The sequence below is a fragment of the Salminus brasiliensis genome, chromosome 25 (assembly GCF_030463535.1).
Source record: "Salminus brasiliensis chromosome 25, fSalBra1.hap2, whole genome shotgun sequence".
In the NCBI taxonomy this organism is placed as follows: Eukaryota; Metazoa; Chordata; class Actinopteri; order Characiformes; family Bryconidae; genus Salminus; species Salminus brasiliensis.
Window position 1 is genome coordinate 16,972,088 of NC_132902.1, and position 18,999 is coordinate 16,991,086.

At 39.8% G+C, this 18,999-nt stretch overlaps 2 protein-coding genes across 3 annotated transcripts in view; one reads left to right on the forward strand and one right to left on the reverse strand.

Moving 5' to 3' along the window:
• The window catches only part of fhod1 (formin homology 2 domain containing 1), a 74,896-nt gene that overhangs the window by 29,476 nt on the left and 26,421 nt on the right, over nucleotides 1-18,999 (reverse strand). For both annotated transcript variants that reach the window (XM_072671073.1, XM_072671072.1), the window contains exon 4: nucleotides 3,316-3,383. In XM_072671073.1, the coding sequence (XP_072527174.1) occupies nucleotides 3,316-3,383 (68 nt within the window). The remainder of the gene's footprint in view (nucleotides 1-3,315; nucleotides 3,384-18,999) is intronic.
• LOC140547721 (cyclin-dependent kinase 5 activator 1-like) lies at nucleotides 18,296-18,763 on the forward strand. The gene has a single exon (XM_072670856.1). It carries the CDS (start codon nucleotides 18,296-18,298, stop codon nucleotides 18,761-18,763), a length of 468 nt encoding a protein of 155 aa, XP_072526957.1.

The window sequence follows — 18,999 nt, forward strand, 5'->3', positions numbered from 1 at the left end:
CTTTGAATTGATTCTTCTATATGGTCACTCAAACCCTTTTTAGCACCTTTATTTATAAACACCAAATACTGACTGTAGAAAGTGAAATTGGTGTTTATGCAGCTACCATTTTATAGCAGATCTGTGCCTTTGTGGTTCCTGGGTTGTTTCTGATCATCCAAACCAGGTGAGTTGTTTGGGTCTTCTTTCAGATTTAGGCAAACCTGGCTACACCTCCCAATATCTTGTAGTACATTATTTGAACTGGTGATCTAAAGATGTGAAATTGCTGCAAAAGACCTTCCTGACCTGTGAAAATCTATGCTCATCCTTTTCAGACCTGCATTGAGCACTGCACTTTCCTATCGTATTGTGTTGGTCAACCCAATAAGTGCTAATCAAACTAGCTGGGCAATATGACAAAAAAAAAAAAAAAAAAAAAAAAAAAAAAAACACAACAAAAAAAACCCCACATTTGTGTGTGTGTGTGTGTATATATATATTATATTACATTTATATTATATTATAATAACATTTATATTTATATTATATTTATTCCATAGTATTAAAGAATGTTCCCCTCAAAGTATCACAGTATACACAGCAGAGCCTCCTCTGAAGTTTTCTCTGAAGTTACAGAAGTCATTTCTAATGCAATTACAGAGTCATCTGCGGTGGTGGTATTCGTGTACCCTCACCCTTCTTAGCAGGGCCATTTTTCATGTATTTGTGCTTCCAGTTTGTGCAAATGGTGCTGGTATAAGTGCTCAGTCCAAGGGTGAAGGTCACTTCCTGTGACGGAGTTGCAGTTTTAGCACAGTAACACAAGGCAATAAATTAAAGTTAATAAACACATATTTAGTGGAAACTGTGGCTTTATCTTTCTGGCTCACAAGCTCCTAGATCCTTGGGCCAGTAACAGTTTGGAAGGGGGTGGGGGAGGTTGTACAAGCACAAGCTGGTCCAGATGCTGATGTGCTAGAACTTGTGCCAGTAGAGCATTGCTTAGACATGGAAATTTATTCGCTCCACTGTGACTTTAAAGTACTCTTTATTAGGGCTGTCTGGTAGGTTTTACATTCAGCACAAATTTTATTAATTCAGCTTTTTGCAAAACCGCCACTGTGTTCCACTTTGCATCACGCTGCTATAGGAGAACCTCCCAGGAGTTCATGAGATTTCTAGCTCAGAGTAGCACTATTTGAGCTTGCCAACTGATTTTTACAGGCAGAGATCATGAACTGAATGTTTCATAAGCACTGGGGGAAAAAAACCCTACATGTTCTTGGAATCAATGTAATGGTTCCAGAGAGAGTGCAGTGATTACACACTCAAGTGCTGGTACATATCAGTTGATCAGAATTATTCATCACCATCACAAAATCAGCATGCCCACATAACTGCACAACCCTAATCAAGACAAGTTTCAACCAAATGTTTGAGCAGTGCCAGAGGAACTGCTGACTAATCAGAACAAACACTTATCAGTAAAAAGAGTGAACAAGTTCTTTACGCAATGCCAATTCCTGGTCCTAAAGATCTACCACAATGGAGAGATCAGATCAAACATGCCTGCTTCTAATATCTTGATGCCCCTGAAGGCCTTCATTGCCTGAATCAGGTGTTAGATTACCGTTAGAGCTGAACTCTTCAGGGTGACTGATCACAGGACCAGGATTGGGCAACCCTGCTGTAGAAGAACCATTTTTGGTTCTCAAACATCTCTTAGTGGATGACTCTTGAGAAAATGCATTTAAAAAAGTATTTAAAGAGCAGTTTTAAATTGTAAAGAATGTCTATTTAATGTAGAGTTTCAAGGAAGGACCCTTCCATTGTTCTAGATGTAAAGCATGTGTAGAACATTATAGTAATATACTAGCCCTGTGCACTAGACCAGAGGTTTTTAAACTTCTTGGACATGTCAAAAAAAGATCAGATCGGTTGGAAAATGAGATTTAGAACCAAGAATAAAATCCAGAAATTCGATTGAAAAAATCTCAAGTCAGAAAACTTGACCAAAGACACAAATGTAAATAGATAACAGTTATTACATTTTTCATGTTGACAGAATTATTATATCATTAAAAATAAAAATAATAATAATAAATTATTTAAATAATACAAATTCTAAAAACCTTTTGGTGAAAATTATTAATATGTCAAATGATTTCAAACTTTTGAACACTGGTGTTGTGCTGGGCGATAGGTCAAATCAATATCATGATTAATTGAACATTTTACCTAGATTACAACTAATGAATGATTATATAAGATGCTCAAATTGCTCAGTTGGCTCAAGCAATCAATAATCTCACAAACTCAATCAATATCCATGTTGCTTCCATGTCGCAGACCGGAGGGGGCAGAGTCACATGACTATGATGATGATTTTTTTTTTTGGGAACAAAAGTTTTTAAGGGGACAGTACAAAGTACTAAAAACTTTCATTAACAAAATTTAATAAAATGATCTAAAATGTCTGACATGGGTAAGACTGATTAGAGGTTCTGAAAGTCATTTTAATGTTCATTTTTGATTAACTGCCCAAGCCTACACTAGCGTTTGCCATAGTTGTCATGTGGCTAATCTGTTCTTCCTGACTGAACTGCTGCACCTCTGTTCCTTCTTCTTCAGCTTCTTCCTTATTCTTCACTCCCTTATTCTCTCCCTCTATAAACTTTCCTTCTCATTCATTTACCAAGGTTTTAAATTCTATTGTTCTGTAGGCTAGTTGACAAATGTAGCTAGATAGACTAAATGTCTCTGGTGTGGTAAATAGTACAGAGTCAGAGCAGTTTCCCAGCATTTATATAGTTTTTTCTTGGTTTCATTTCCCCCACCAATTCTTAATAAACTTTGAATGCATTTTACATCCCATTAAACGCATTACAAAGCTCAGTTTTAGGCAAAACAGCTCAATTCACTACACTGAATTGGATTTGGTGCATCCTTCAGAGCTTTTCTAACACTACAGTAGTTGCTGCTGGATCAATTGTCACTATCAATCCAGTCATTTTTCATTAGACAGACATTTTAACATATTTAAGGTCTATTGTCATCAGACAGTATTTAATAAAAGCATCCATTAGGGGGCTTCATGGGTTACAAAACCTTTGGCAATGACATTGGGTAACATACCCCACTTGACCTCTCTGTTGCTGTCAAAGCTTTGCCTCTGAATTCAAGAAAAACAAGTCGCACAGTTCAAGATCATACAGGGACACAGGCACTCACTCATTTCATCCCACATTCCTTCCTGCCGACCTTATATGATCCCTTGCTCATTTTCTCTTCCTGGTGCCCCTGTATCGTGTGTCCTTTTCATTGTGTGCTCACCTGAAACAGCTGCTTTAAGGAGAAGAGGGAACGGCGGAGTTCAGGCCCGTGGGAGTTACACAGTTTCTCTGTAAGAGAGGAAACAAAACAGGTCTCGATCACTAAACCATTAATCAGTAAAGATAAGAGTCATCTTACAACCAAAGTCATTTTTATTGAGGAGCTGTTAACGCACCACAGCATTCCACAAATAACTGAACAGGAGAATGGTGTCAGCTTCCATAAAAAGAGTAATAAACATGCAGCGAGGTCGGTGAACCACCTGTAGGTGAAAATGAGGGCAGTCACCTGCTTAAGCCACTTAAACTGTAAAAATGTTTAAGGCCACCCCCCCTCCACTGTCTGGGTGTCAGAGAGAAAAGCAGTCTCTTAAACATTTGGAGCCAAGCAGGAAATTCAGTCAGTCCCACGGCAACAACTGTTTATCAGTAACCCATCTCCTAAAAGAAGTGTTGAATTTCCAAGATCACATATGATGGAGCCTATTTGCGGAGATGCAGTTACTTAGAAAATGTTTAAAAGGTCTTTTGCGGCCTCAGGTTTAGCATCAATCCGAACTGCCAAAAGCAATTTGGTTAGAAACCAAACTACAGCAATCCAGCATTATTAAAGTATTCAAATATAAATTCCTCACATAGTCAGATATCCTGTCTGGACCAAAAGGCTGAGATAACAAATCAATCAATAGACATCATCAATATTAAAATCAACAAAAATGTACATCCATCTAAAACAAACCCTTACCATGAAAGACGGTCATAAATGCAAAGGCATGCAAATATTTCCCATAAGCACTGACAAAAGTATGAGTGTGTGTACTCATAAGCAACCACAACGGGCTTCAGGAAGAGGGTTATAAACACACTGAGCATGACACAGCCTGTAGCCTCAAACAGTGCTACTTATCCACAAAAGTGGACAATCTGGACCCTCATGATCTGGTGATCTAAGATTAGCCCTCAATAAGATATGAAAGCCAGAAGCTGATCCTGGACTAGCATGCACTTGATGCCTACAAGCTGTGACCTGAAACCTGTTATACTTTCTCACAGAGAGGATTAAACTTCCACTCCTTTTCACTGGAACTTTTCCCTCCGAGATGGAACAAGCAGCCAAAGAACATGGTTGAATTATACAACAGGGCTGTTCCGAGCTTGTCCTAAAATAGCACTGGTAAAAATCCCAATTTATTATCTATTGCCAAGCTTTTATCATTGCCTGAAAGAATAGCTTTTTTCAGGTCTTCGGGTTGTTTTTGTTCAGTAGTTTCATCAAGGTTAATTTTACTAAAAAAAAAAAGAAAAAAGAAAACTCACAAACACAACATATTGAAGATGTTTGAGGATTTAACAAAGTTGGTTGCCATAATGAAATGCAGTCTAATGTCAGTGAGCTTTCAAGAAATCCGAAAGGTTTTTGGGACTGTCAGAGAAGGGGAAACTAAATCTACAGAGCAACTGGAAGCAAGCAGAGATGAAGAAAGCTAGATAAGGTAAAAGCTAAGCTTAGCTCAAGCTGATTGAGGTAATAGTGTTTGCACTTGCCATAGAAACCAATCAATCTAAAAAAAGCACATAGGCTACCATCTACTCTATGTCTATTTACAATTTCTGTACCGTGAAGGTTTGAGACGAATTCACATATCCCTACATGGTGTGTGTGTCTATACGGTAGCACCAATACGGACACTGCCAAAGTCAAAGACTGAAGACTCACTTTCCATGCGCCCCTCCCTGGTTAGAATAGGAAATGACGTAAGACCAAAAAAACAAAACAACAACAAAAAAAAAAAAACACATTACAGAGGAAGTAGGAAGCAAAGTGAAAGACTTAAGTGTGCACTGACATGACACTACACTCACACTCGGACTGAAGCATGTGTGTGGTGGTGGTTGGGGGCATAATTATGCAATGTAGTGATTAGACATTTCCCTCCTATTGCTAAGGAACACTAACTGATTTGCAAAAAATCAGATGTTTAATAAAAAAAAAAAATTAAGGACATTTTTGTGAATTAAAGAGTTAATGATGTACCGACACATGAGTAGCAAAATGTATCTATATTCTCGCTCACTCTCTTTCCCTCTCTCACACACACACACACCACGTAATTAGACACTGGAGTGTAAACAAAAGCATAAATCTGATTCTCACCAGTAACAAATCTAGTCAGGAACGTTGAACAGTCCTGTAAAAATATAAAGCTTTGGTCTGTATATGTTCTTAATGTTTCAACTATGTATACCTAAATATGGATTTTAGTACTCGTTAAGTATTGGTACATATCCCCAAAGTTATTTAGCATATTTCCAATTCTTCTATTAGCCTGTTTGCTCAGTGTTCATTCAGACCACACAATGTCAGCTTTAAGCCATAGGACAATTTTTTTACAAGCATAAGCTGATCAATAATCTATCTCTGACCCATACTGCAGTTTAAACCATGTTTGAGAGTGATCAGCTTCCACAGTGAGTCATAGATTTTTCTTCTGAAATCATTAACTCATGCAATGACATGTAAGACTTAAACCACCAATAAAGCATCATTATGATAATTATATAAAGCCTGAAACATTCAGAGAACTGCTCAGACTTGTACAGCATAGTCACCCTTGCAGCACTCTCACACACTAAATCAACAAACACTATTAAAAACGGCACTACTTGATGGTAAATTCACATACCACTCATGGCAAGCCACTGCTTCATACCTACCATTCACTATTATGTATATATATATTCCTATGTCTGTACATTCCCCATTGGTACATGCTGAACACTAACTGCAAAATAAATATACAATTTATAGTATACTGTGAAAGAAAAATCCCAGCGAGTCCAACTTGGCTCTCAGTCTGAACTAATGGCCCATGAGAGTATTCTACATTCTTGGGGACTGAATTCCTGCAGTGTGCGCAATGCTTCCAGTTCACGATGGTGCTTTTTTGTGAAGCAAACACACTTTTCTTGTGGAAAACATAGACTTGTTTTGATGATCTGCTTTGACAACCAACCGACCAGCGGTCTGTTAGGACAGCCATGTGATGTCATTACCGCCACACAAGCAGAGGAAGAGAGAAAATAATGAAAAGGCTGTTACGAGTCATTTCATTTATTATGTTATTACAGAAGGGACAGAATAAGACAAATTAGGAAGAGAACCACCTCATTAAGTGTTGCCAAACTCAAACGCCAAGCCAGCAGCCAATCAAACACTCTCCAAAGTGGGTGAAACGGTCTGTATTAGGCACTACTGTGGTACTCATAATGCTAAAGCTAATTCAGCCGGTGGAGTCAGTCATGGTGTGGTGGTTTGCATTACACATGAAGGATATTAAAGTGTTATTAAAATATTAAAGTGACTGCTTGGTAAAAAAAGACTGGCGTCCACAATGTGTTTTAGTGTAGCTCTGCCACTGGATCTACAAAACTAATGTAGCTAAACGACATAAGCTTACGATGCTTCCGACTACAGCTTGCAGCGCTGACTTTCTGGCTTCTGCTGAGGAAAATAAAGAATTCAGATGTGAACAGGAAAGTGTTCTCAAAAAAAAAAGATGTATTTCTCTCTAGTTTCTTAGTAAAGGAAATATTTTAAACTTAATAAAACAGTTAATAAAACAATTATTCCAACAATGGCATCAGCACACACACACACACACACACACACACACGTATACATATATACACACACACACACACACGTATACATATATACACACACACACACACACACTTATATATATATATATATATACACACACACACATACATACACACACACATATATATATATGTGTGTATATATGTGTGTATGTATGTATGTGTATATGTGTGTATATATATACAGTGAGTCCAAGAAGTATTTGATCCCTTGCTGATTTTCTTCGTTGGCCCACTAATAAAGACATGATCATTCTATACTTTTAATGGTAGATGTATTCTTACATGGAGAGACAGAATATTAAAAAGAAAATCCAGAAAATAAATCTAAGGAATATATATTAATTGATTTGTATTTCATGGAGTGAAATAAGTATTTGATCCCTTAGTATTCATTAGCAGTTCTGGCTTTTACAGACCAGTTAGACACTCCCAATCAACTTGTTACCTGACCTGAAGCCACCTGTTCTCACTAATCACTTGTGTGAAAAACACCTGTCCACAGAATCAGACAGATCACACAGATTTCAAGTCTCCAACATGGGTAAAACCAAAGAGCTGTCACAGGACCTCAGAGTCAGAATTGTTGACCTTCACAAAGCTGGAATGGGCTACAAAAAGATTAGTAAGGTGTTGGATGTGAAAGTAACAACTATTGGTGCAATTATCAGAAAGTTTAAAGAGTATAACATGACAATCAACAGACCTCGGCCCGGTGCTCCAAAGAAGATTTCGCCTCGTGGGGTGGCAATGATGCTGAGAACAGTCAGAAATCGTCCTGCAACCACTCGGCAGGAGTTAGCAAATGACCTGAAGGCAGCTGGGACCACAGTTTGCAAGGAAACAATTGGCAACACTTTGCGCAACAATGGATTCACATCCTGCAGTGCCCGAAAGGTACCCCTGCTGAAGAGAGCACATGTGGAGGCGCGCCTCAAGTATGCCAATGATCATTTGAAAGATGAACCAAGTTATTGGGAGAAGGTTTTGTGGTCAGACGAGACCAAAATTGAACTTTTTGGCCTCAACTCCACCCGCCATGTGTGGAGGAAGAAAAATGCTGCCTATGACCCCAAGAACACTGTGCCCACCGTCAAGCATGGAGGTGGAAGCATAATGTTTTGGGGGTGTTTCTCTGCCAAGGGTACAGGGCTACTTCACCGCATCACTGGGAAGATGGATGGAGCCATGTACCGCACAATCCTGAGGGACAACCTCCTCCCCTCTGCCAGGGATCTGAAAATGGGCCGTGGTTGGGTCTTCCAACATGATAACGACCCTAAACATACAGCAAAGGCAACAAAGGATTGGCTCAAGAAAAATCACATTAAGGTCATGGAGTGGCCCAGCCAGTCGCCAGACCTCAATCCGATCGAAAATCTATGGAGGGAGCTGAAGGTCAGAGTTGCCAAGCGACAGCCCACCAACCTTCATGATTTAGAGAGGATCTGCAAAGAAGAGTGGGCCAAAATTCCCCCTGGTGTGTGTGCTAAACTTGTGGTTAACTACAACAAACGTCTCACCGCTGTGCTTGCAAACAAAGGCTTTGCCACTAAGTATTGAGTGTGTTTGGCAAGAGGGATCAAATACTTATTTTCCTCATTGAAATACAAATTAATTAAAATATATTCTTTAAAATTATATTCTGGATTTTTGTCTTGATATTCTGTCTCTCCATGTTAGAATATATCTACCATTAAAAGTGCAGAAGGATAGTGTCTTTATTAGTGGGCAAACAAAGAAAATCAGCAAGGGATCAAATACTTCTTGGACTCACTGTATATACACACACACACACACACACACACACTTATATATATATATATATATATACACACACACATACATACACACACACATATATATATATGTGTGTATATATGTGTGTATGTATGTATGTGTATATGTGTGTATATATATATATATATATATATACACACACACATATATACACACACACACACACACACACACACACACACACACACACACACACACACACACACACACGTGTCTGAGAAAACCTGTCCTCTGGACCGGCGCAAGGCCTGTTTTTACACAGAACCAACTTGTTTAGTTAGAAAAATTCATGAAGGAATTCGCCAAGTCCCCTAAAACGCAAGGTAGTTGCAAGTGACCACAGCAGCAAAATCGTTAAGGTTTATAGGTTTATTCACCATCAAGTAGTTAAGTCAGACGCTGCTTTACAACCCACCTCTTGCAAACTGCATCACCACACTTAAGTTTGTAACACTGGATGGTGGACAGTCATTTACAAAAATGGACACATGTACATGAGCTGCATTCCATTTCACAAGGTTCCGAAGGCAGTGCTCTTATTTTCCCTGCTAACGAGCTGTAGTCATACTGATAGTGTATGTAATATAAGAATAAATGATTTTACAGACATATAAAACATTAGTGTTGTGTTTACATTGCGCTGTATTGGTTGTGATTCTCTCAGACAACATGCCCGTCGACATGCAATGACTGACGGGTAAACAATACTGTCAGCTTCCTGTGTGGTGACAAACTTTTACTCATTACTCCCTATACAGTTTGAAGTTCCTCAACTCAACACTTTCACTACATATGCTTTGGAACCTCACTGAAAACGCTTGAGTAGGCTAGTAGGCTAACTTCGCAGGAAACCACTAAGGTGACTAGAACGTACCTTATGGCACAGCTAAAAACAGTAATAACTGCTCCCAATACATAATTTCTGCCCTTTCTGTCCAACCTATCAGAAAGATCCAGTAGTCAGAGAGCCGCAGTGTGTGTTTATGGAAGGAAGGCAATATCTAGAGGTCGAAGCTTGTCTACTGGACAATGATGCATCATCACACAGGGCTGTTGGGCACTGATAAAACCATCTGGACACAATAGACACCAACAGTGGAGACAAGTCACCAAGACCACACATCCAAACATAGTACAAACACAAAGTGTGTATGCCCCCACTGCAGCCTGGGTGGCCATCAAATTTGCCAATTAAGATGCTAAGGTCAAACAAACACAAACACGGGCATATACAGACAAAGCAAAGCTCCTAGCAGGAATAAACAAAATAGCCAAGTCAGCTTATCAGCTGTGTCCCAATATTCATGAAGTCTGTGTTGTGGGCGCTGACATACTTTCCACAAAACAAGACTGACCATGTAAGAATAAATGTTTTGTCTCAACACTGGAAAGTATGATTTTACACAGGAAACCACTTGTCCCTCTTTAATGCCTCTGGCCCATAAGGACATGACTAATGCTCCGCATCTGTAATGGGACTGCCTTATTGAAAACCATTGCACCTCCATGGCAACAGCTGGTTACGACAGAAGATAGGAACTGAAAAGGCCATCTCTGCAGACCATGCTCCTTCTTTCAAATACATAACCCCATGTCATTCTCAAGACAATGAGGGATTTCTGATGGGTGTTTTATGGTTCAAGCTTGTCCAAAAGGTCTATCCCACCACCATCCCACCAAACATTGCTCAATACTTGACATTCCACTAAGCATGAACAGTACTGGACATACTTGGCATATTACTGCTCGTATTGAGCATTGGGATTTGCCTTTGAAGGAGTCTGGCCTGCAAAAGAGCCCAACATAACAAGCATTCATCAACATTGTAGTCATCATTTCACAATCCGAACGTGTGGCCTTCATTAGGGCATTTACCAAGGGCCCACTCGGGTCTAGCTAACAGTCCACCATCTCCTGCTCAATGTCACTCAATGTTCTCATCTGGTTTCTGACTGTGACGGAAAAAAGAAAAAGAAATGAGAAGAGAAAACAAAAAGAAATGCGACATGAAAGAAAAATTTAGCATGGTATGAAAAAAGTTTCCCATAAAAAGATGCGTTATGGTCCTCTGACGCACTGGGTACAATATGAGAAGGCCAAGCCTAAAGACAACGAGGACAACAAACCACAAACATTTACAGCCACATTAAAGACAGAAGCGTTTCCCCCCCCTCAAATACATAAATAGACTGGTCACATGGAAGATGCACTCACCATTTCGTCAGGCTCTAAACGACTACACTGGAGGGGCTGGGGATCCAATACTGAACTTATATAAGAGGGTTCAACAGCCACAGAGTCATCGTGAAAACAAATAGACAACCACACGGTTTGTTCATTTCTTCTTCAGTGATGAAGCAACAAACGTAAACACCAACATAAATAAGACCAACCTCAACCTTGAAAAGTTTAGCTTTTGAATACCTAGTATGGATGTTGCTATAAACCATAACATTTTATTGCATTTCCTTGCATTTATTTAACCATTTCCTTTGTACAACCATTCTAATCTTTTGGTTAGTTCAGAATTAGTATATGATCATGAAACACCACTTGGATAGGACACAAGATAAAACATGCAGTCTGGAAAAGTATGCTGGGGTTTAGGCAAATCAAGAAGACTGTTATCGGGTAAGTCTCTGTAATGCTTACATGTGGTACTACTGAAATCTGAAAACTGAAATCATGATTAGTTCTGAACTGGCCTTGAATAATCTCCAGTCATATGAAAGCAATAAAGCTGAGCAACAGCGAAGCTAATTATACTAATTAATACTTTTGGGCAAAAGATCTAAATCTAGGAGGATTTCCCCTCCCAAGTTAACTATTTTCATTAAAATATATAGAGTGACAACCTGCCCAAGATCAGCCCTCCTTCTCTGAGAAGTTGGATACACATGACCCCAGTTCATGTCTCTTTAATAGCATTTGTAAATGTAAGAAGCTACTTATGGTTGTGAGGACCATCATGAGGGAAATCTTGGGACTGAACTCATGCTAATCTCATACCAAGGAGAAACAGGAATTTCAAGCAAGCCCGTCATCAAACGGCCTTTTTGGTTACTTGGCTACCAGAATGAAATCGGAAGACCAAAGTTTAATAACTGAACTGCTGCAGCTGTAGGATTTGACAGCAAACAAGTTTAACAGATGGTGGTTAATGTGGAGTAAAGCAAGGTTAAGGATGCATGATAACCATGAGGTGTAGGAAGCCACAAAACCACACACACACACTCACACCCTTCAGAGGAAGTATGACTTTGCACACTGCTGCAGCTACAGCGGCTGGGAATTTTCACACAAACCTGGACCAAGACTTGCTGATAATAGTAGTTGTGGTGTTCAATGGAGAACAGATTGAGAATTAAAGACAATGTCGTTCTACTTCAGTGAGATTGGAGGAGAGCAGGGGAGCAGAAGATAGGGCCGCATGATCACAGTCAGAAGCACCACATGGGGTAGAATAGCATAAAGTAGAATATAATGATTCACAATAATAAAAAAAACAAACAAAAAAAACCCAAAACAAACAAACAAAAAAACCACCATCATTCTTTGACAGAATGCATTGAGCTATTTGATGTTGCACCCATTGTAGACACAGATGTGGCAATGCACACAGACACAGCTTGTCTAGTCCCTGTAGAGGTGTACTGCCAATAGAATAGGACTGTGAAGCAGAAAAACATGATACTATTGGTACCATACCTAACGGCAGTCGTGGGCTAGAGGGGTATAAATGGCCCTGTGACCATTCAATACTTTTGGGATGAGTTGTAGAGGTGATGAACCATTCTGACCTCACTAACGCTCTTGTCGCTGAATGCAATCAAATCCTCACAGCAGTGTCCCGAAATCTAGAACAATTCTCTGGACTGCAGTGCTTTTACTCTTCATAAATACTCTCTCTTTATAAATACCAACCATAAGCTCCCAAGCGGTGCGGAGAGCATTTCTGTGCACACCTCAGAATCAGGGTAAAAGGTTAAAACATCTGTATTCACCAGCAGCCAAGGCACCATAAACCTCTCCTCCTAACAGATCACAGATATTTATTATAGCCTACAAGCTAACCTCTACTTCCTGTACCTGTACATCCACTACTGCAGGAATTGACTTGGAAGTTAGTCCAAGACATCATTTCCTTCAGAAAAGAAAAAAAAGTTAATATTTAAATTTTTTATTAATTATGAAAGTAAGGGTGTAGCGGCTGTTTTGGGCATGCGCAGTTCATTTGCAGTGTGGACGTGGAGCGGTGTGCGTCTGCTCTGACTGTAAGACTAAGCACTGTCAGTGTTGTGGGGGGGCTCACGGCAGCACCCGTAACAGAAGAACATGTGTGTTTACTTCAGAGTCTCCAAAGTCTACAATAACGCCAGTAAAGTCGCTAGATTTATCGCTAGTATCTTAAGTCGTTAGAGGAGTCTAAAACGACGCTAAGGTGGCAAGACTGCCAACTAGAAGAGAAAAAATGGACTAGAAGAGTAGTCCATTTGCTATTGGTAGAACGATAAATATCACCGATTCTATATGAAGGTAAATGCCCATTAATTACCCACTAAAATGATGTGCATAAACAACCATTAACAGCAGATTAACTGTTAAAACTAAAGTATCATTCAATACCGATTCGGTTTTCTCCGCCATGTTAAAAGGTTGAAGGTCACCTCAACTTCTCTCCAAATTTCATGTTGTTTAGTTGTCAGGCATTGTGTCTGTATTGTTTATCTTGGCATTAGCTTTGATTCCTTGTATTTAGGTTTAAAGGCATAGTTGGACTCTGGCCTTTTCATATTAGTTAAGGAAATTTTGAGTGGATAACTTACGTTTATGGCATTTAGTGGACACTCCTGCCCATAATTGGAAATGTAGGAGGAGTTGCTGGCTGAGCAGCAGACAAGGCGAGGAGCGTAGGAGCATTGTCCTACACTACTAGAAGGGCAGTGGCAATGTCCTCAGTCAAGAGGGGAACAGCAGCCTCAATACCCTTGGCCACTGCTGGGGCAGGAGCTTGGCTGTATTCAGGTATTGACAGAATCATGGTGCTATGGCACGCAGCCCCTGGGACTGTGGGGTTTGGGATCACAGAAGGAAATGGCAGACAGGTCCACAAGAAGGGTGTGGGTCCTCTGCCTCCAGAGAGGCATCTGTGAAATGGGTTGGCTTTCATTCTAAGAACTGCAGACAGCAAAGTCCACATCAGAAAGTTCTTCTACCTCAGCATGTTCTGCAGCATACCTGTCCATGAGTGAAAGCTATGGGAGAACCATTCTTGGTTCATCTGTCATGATGCAGACAGTAATTACTCTCCTGCTGCGTAGGATTATTTTTCTCTGATCATCTTCTGCTGGATTTTCTACGTTTTTGCTGCAAAACCAACAAGGAGTCTGGAAGCAAATAGGAGTCAATATACAATATGGATCAACTCAAGCTCGGACGCAAATCGGAGAGGACACATGAAGGCAAAACAGGACGTAAAACACAGAAGATAAAATGAAGTAAGCAAAGCATAAACAGGCTAAACTAATCCAATACTGCACTGTACAATACTACACCAATAGCTGTTGTGTAAGAGTGTTTTATTGACAGAATGTCAGTCCAGTAGTTACATTTTATAAAAAGTGCAAATGCATTTGTAAAATATAAATATTGTAGCACAGGGTCAAAGTTACCCTTTAATCTATATTTTCTATCCATTTCTTCTTGTTTGTTAGTTCTCTTCATAAAAGAGAGCAAAAATCTCAGTTTATTGTTTTTATTTATTTGAACACTTTAACCAGAAGTAGAATTAGCTAAATTAATTCTATTGGTCCATGGACAGCAGTATGACATAGCAGGCATCTGCCAACACTGGCAGGGATGGATTCCTCCTCTCCCTCGGCCCTTAAAGAAGCTGGGAGAAAACAACGATGAGATCTCTCTACTGCTAAGTGCTCATGTCCTGAGGAGCAGTGATTAGTTTCAACTTTAACCTCCAACCTTTCTTCTGTCTGTAAATTGTAAATAAAACTCAAATTATTATATAAAACATATTACCTGTCTCTGTCTCTTTTTTACAGCCACGCCCACACTGAAGAGGTTACCATTATAACTGCCCACTTCTTGGCTCACTTTCTTATACGAAAAAAGCCAAAAGAATGAATCTTTGGCTCATATTACACACAAATGCATATTGGTTTGCATTTATACATTGTATGAAATTAATGTTCCAGATATCCAAAGAGATCACAATCTCCCAGAACAAATCTCTGGAGTAGCATTTTTTTAATGGGGAATAGCATTTGCCAACTTTACACGTTACACATATACATTAATAAACTGTTTTTCAAATCTAGCTCTGGTAGATGGTCATTTACAGAACCTTGTCCAAACTAAAAAGTTCTATTGATAGAAAATTCTATTGTTCAATAGTATACAGAACCATTTTTCCTAAAAGTCATTGTAAAGAAATATCTGTACATGTCTCTACATTTCATGAGCCATTCTGAAGTTCCGCCCTTTGTAACCAGACCTTAAATCAGTAAAAAGGGAAACTTAGCCTGCAGTCCAACATTCAATTTCTAGCAATGAGTATTTCTGTGCAACCAGACTCCAGTGTTGTAGAACTGTTATTTGAAGGTCAAGCTTCTTCCTTAGACTGCTGATGTGGCCAGAATCCTTCAGCATTTTAGAAACCAACTTCCAAAATTATACACAGAAAAAAAACATGCAGATTGGAATAAAGAAAAAGAAGATAATTGCAAAGTCATTTGCACATAAAGTAGCAGACTGCCCGGATTGCTTTAGTATATAAAAAAGTAGCTGGGTCATACTACAGTCCAATTCAGGCACATCACAGACCTGCTCAGACAACCCACATGAGATCAAGCAAAAATAACTGCAATAAAAATAACCTGCACACATGAACCCGCTGCTCAGCTGAAATCATGAACAATTCCTCGTTCCTTTCCTCCTTAACCCCCCTCTCCCCAAAACACACCTTTGTCCTGAAGCCAATTAAAATAAATTCATAAATAAATAAATAAAATAATAATAATAATAATAAAAAAAACCCCACACAATATCTTTAGAGAAAAAAGGAAGACACTTTTTATAAACTGGCCTGTGGAGACACATGAGTGGACAGTAACTTCAGGTGTAGAAAACATCAGGGGTCACAGTTTTGAGTCCTTTGTTTGTACTGTACAGGTGGAACCACACAGACCAGCCAAAACCAAACACTTAAATATGGCTACATGCAAAAAAACTGGGCAAGAGCACATTTTTACACTAGAGGCCTAAATGCTAAAAGTATGCAGTGGTTTATGCAAATGTTTATGTAAATCAAGGAAAATGTTATAGGGTAAGGCTCTTTAACGCTTACATGTGGTACTACACAATCAAAATACTAGTTCTGACCTACCCTTGAATAGCCTGCAGTCATATGAAAGCATCAACACTGAGCAACTACTAAGCTAATTATACCCAATACATCAAACTTTAGGACAAAGGAGCTGAACCTAGGAGGATTTCCTCTCCCCATCCATTTAATTACTTTCATTAAAACATGAAGGGTGACAACCTGCCCAAGATCAGTCCTCCTTCTCTGAGGAGTTGGATACACATGACCCCAGTTGATGTCTTTATAAAATGTGAGAAGCAACTTCTTGGTTATGAGGACCATCAAGAGCATAATCTGGGGACTGAACTAATGTTAGCACAGCCGTTCTCAAACTGTTTTAATATTTTTTTACTGAAGACCAGAATTTAATACCAGACCTGCTGCAGCTGTAGGATGTGACCGCAAACAAGGTAAACTGGTAATGGTTAATGTGGTATATGGAAATGGTCAGGATGCTAGATAAAGAATAAGGTGGCGAAAGAATGACAAAAAAATGATAATAAAAATCAATCAATCAAATCAATCAATCAGGATGATGACTTGACTGGAGGGGAGAAGAAGAAGATCTGCATGAAAATCAGGAGCAGCAAATTGGGGGGTGGGGGGGGGGGGGGGGAGAATAGGACTCTCTGGCACAGATTAACATGAACCTATTGGCACCATACCTAAAGCCAGGTGTGGGATATAGGGGTATAAAGCCCAATTGCATTGCGCTGTGGAGCCACAGCCACCAGCCAGAGCACCATAAACCTCTCCTCCTAACTGATCACAAGTCTTCTATAGAGACATTAGATCACAGATATTGATTATAGCCTACAAGCTAACCTGTCCTAGACTTCCACTACTGCAGCAATGAGCTTGAAGTACTGTTAAACAAAGACCCCATTTCCTTCAGAACAGAAACACCATCATCTCTTCGTCTTTATTAATTACAGCAGTAGGAGTGAAAATGTACCGTAGTGATGTTTGTTAATGATGGGACCACTAATAGACACAAGAACGGCTCAAATCGCAGAACTGCGGGAGTATTAATGCTCCTTCCTACTAGAAACCACCACTTGAGGGGCTGTTCATGTGCAGCTACCAAGTCGGGAACCTTTTCATTCTGATAGCTCGTGAACGTAGCGCAACTGATCTGGAGGTTGCCAGATTCCGCAAAACAATGCAATTTCCGTAATACGTGAAAAACGGGGCACAAGAGCAGGATTTCTCCAAGAAATAAACGAATACGTAAATAAGAGTAACATGTAAAAGGACATTTATGTTTCTTATGACGATCCATCAAACTTGCCACACTCTTTTGCCCCTTCTCAGCTAAAAATGTACTACAGCTGCCCATCTACCCTTAGCTTGCGGCTATTCAATACAGCGCAGTTAGTCAGAGTGGCACGATCATTTTCTATAAATCGGGTCTGTAATCAATATCAGTCCCTTTCGACAACGAGTGTACATTTAGAAAGTTGTCCAAAACGAAATCTATTGATTTCAACATTATTACCCACAAATGAATTACAAAACGAGACAAGACTGAAAACATGGCAACCCTGACCGGAGAGCCGCGGCAGCGTTTAATTAACTCCAAATTAATTTAAAAATTATTTTAGCTAAATATTTCACCAGGACCCATTACTTGTATTTAAATCTGTATAAAATGTAAAAAAAAATAAAATAAAAGTAACAGATTTAATATAAATTTATTATTATTTAAATCGTCACTTTTCTGTTGATTGCTGGTTTTCCGCTGTCGTAATTAGTGAGCTCGAGCTCTAGAACACCATCACCGAGCAATCGATCAGTTGGAAAATCCACAACAACTCGCACGCTCTCAAAAACTGCTACAACCACCACCACCACCACCACCTTCTCATCACCTACAGCTTCTACAGGTGAGTACAGACTACATTCTCTAACTGTTATTGAGGAGTTAGTCATTTACTTTTCTATTGTATTCGTGATACAGGCTGATATTAGGTAAACAGAACCGAATCTGACTTTTGTAAACACTGTTTACGACACCTTCACCCTACTCCACTCCACTCCACTGAAAATACCTTCCCCACAGCCAGGCCCCAGCACAACCGCACACGCGCCTGCTGAGAAGAAGCCCGTCCAGGCAATCGTTCCAGTTACACACGGGATGGTGATCAGGAAGAACTCCACGAACGAGCTGGCCAGGATGTTAGGAGAGTTCCTGTGTCGTCGTTGCCACCTGATCGACGACCTTTCCTGGTACGAGCCTTTGACGTGGCTACGCAACGTGGACCACTTTTTCTATCTGGTTCGATGGCATGAACAGCACTTCCTCGGTCGTGGCAGCATCGTCTTCATCTACATGCTGTGCCGAGACACCATCTCACCGGAGATTGCCAGCAAGGAGGAATTGAAGGCCGTGCTTCTCACCTGCTTTTATGTGTCCTGCGCCTACGTGGGCCGTGAGACTTCCTACCCGGCCAGGCCCTTCATGGTGGAAGGTGACGGGATGGCCTTCTGGGACCGCACCCTAGCAATCACCAGACGCCTGAGTGGTCAGATGCTGCGGCTCAACAACAGCCCACAGTTTTTCGCAAAGGTCTTTGCTGACCTGAAGAACAGGAAGGACCACTGAAGGATCTGGCTGATGAAAGGAGGAGGACGCGACACAGAAGAAGAAGAAGAAGAAGAAGAAGAAGAAGAAGAAGAAGAAGAAGAAGAAATTAAGCCTTTAATTGCTTTAAAAATTAGGGATTAATAATGACAACTCAAGACAAATATTCTCGAGATTTAAAAAACTAAATGATGCAGCTGAAATTTATTTTTCTAAATCAACTAGACAACGGAGCTGAACTAAAATGGAGATATAAA

Excerpts from the sequence above, each read along its gene's own strand:
- LOC140547721 (XM_072670856.1), top strand. The coding sequence starts at position 18,296 with ATGGTGATCAGGAAGAACTCCACGAACGAGCTGGCCAGGATGTTAGGA.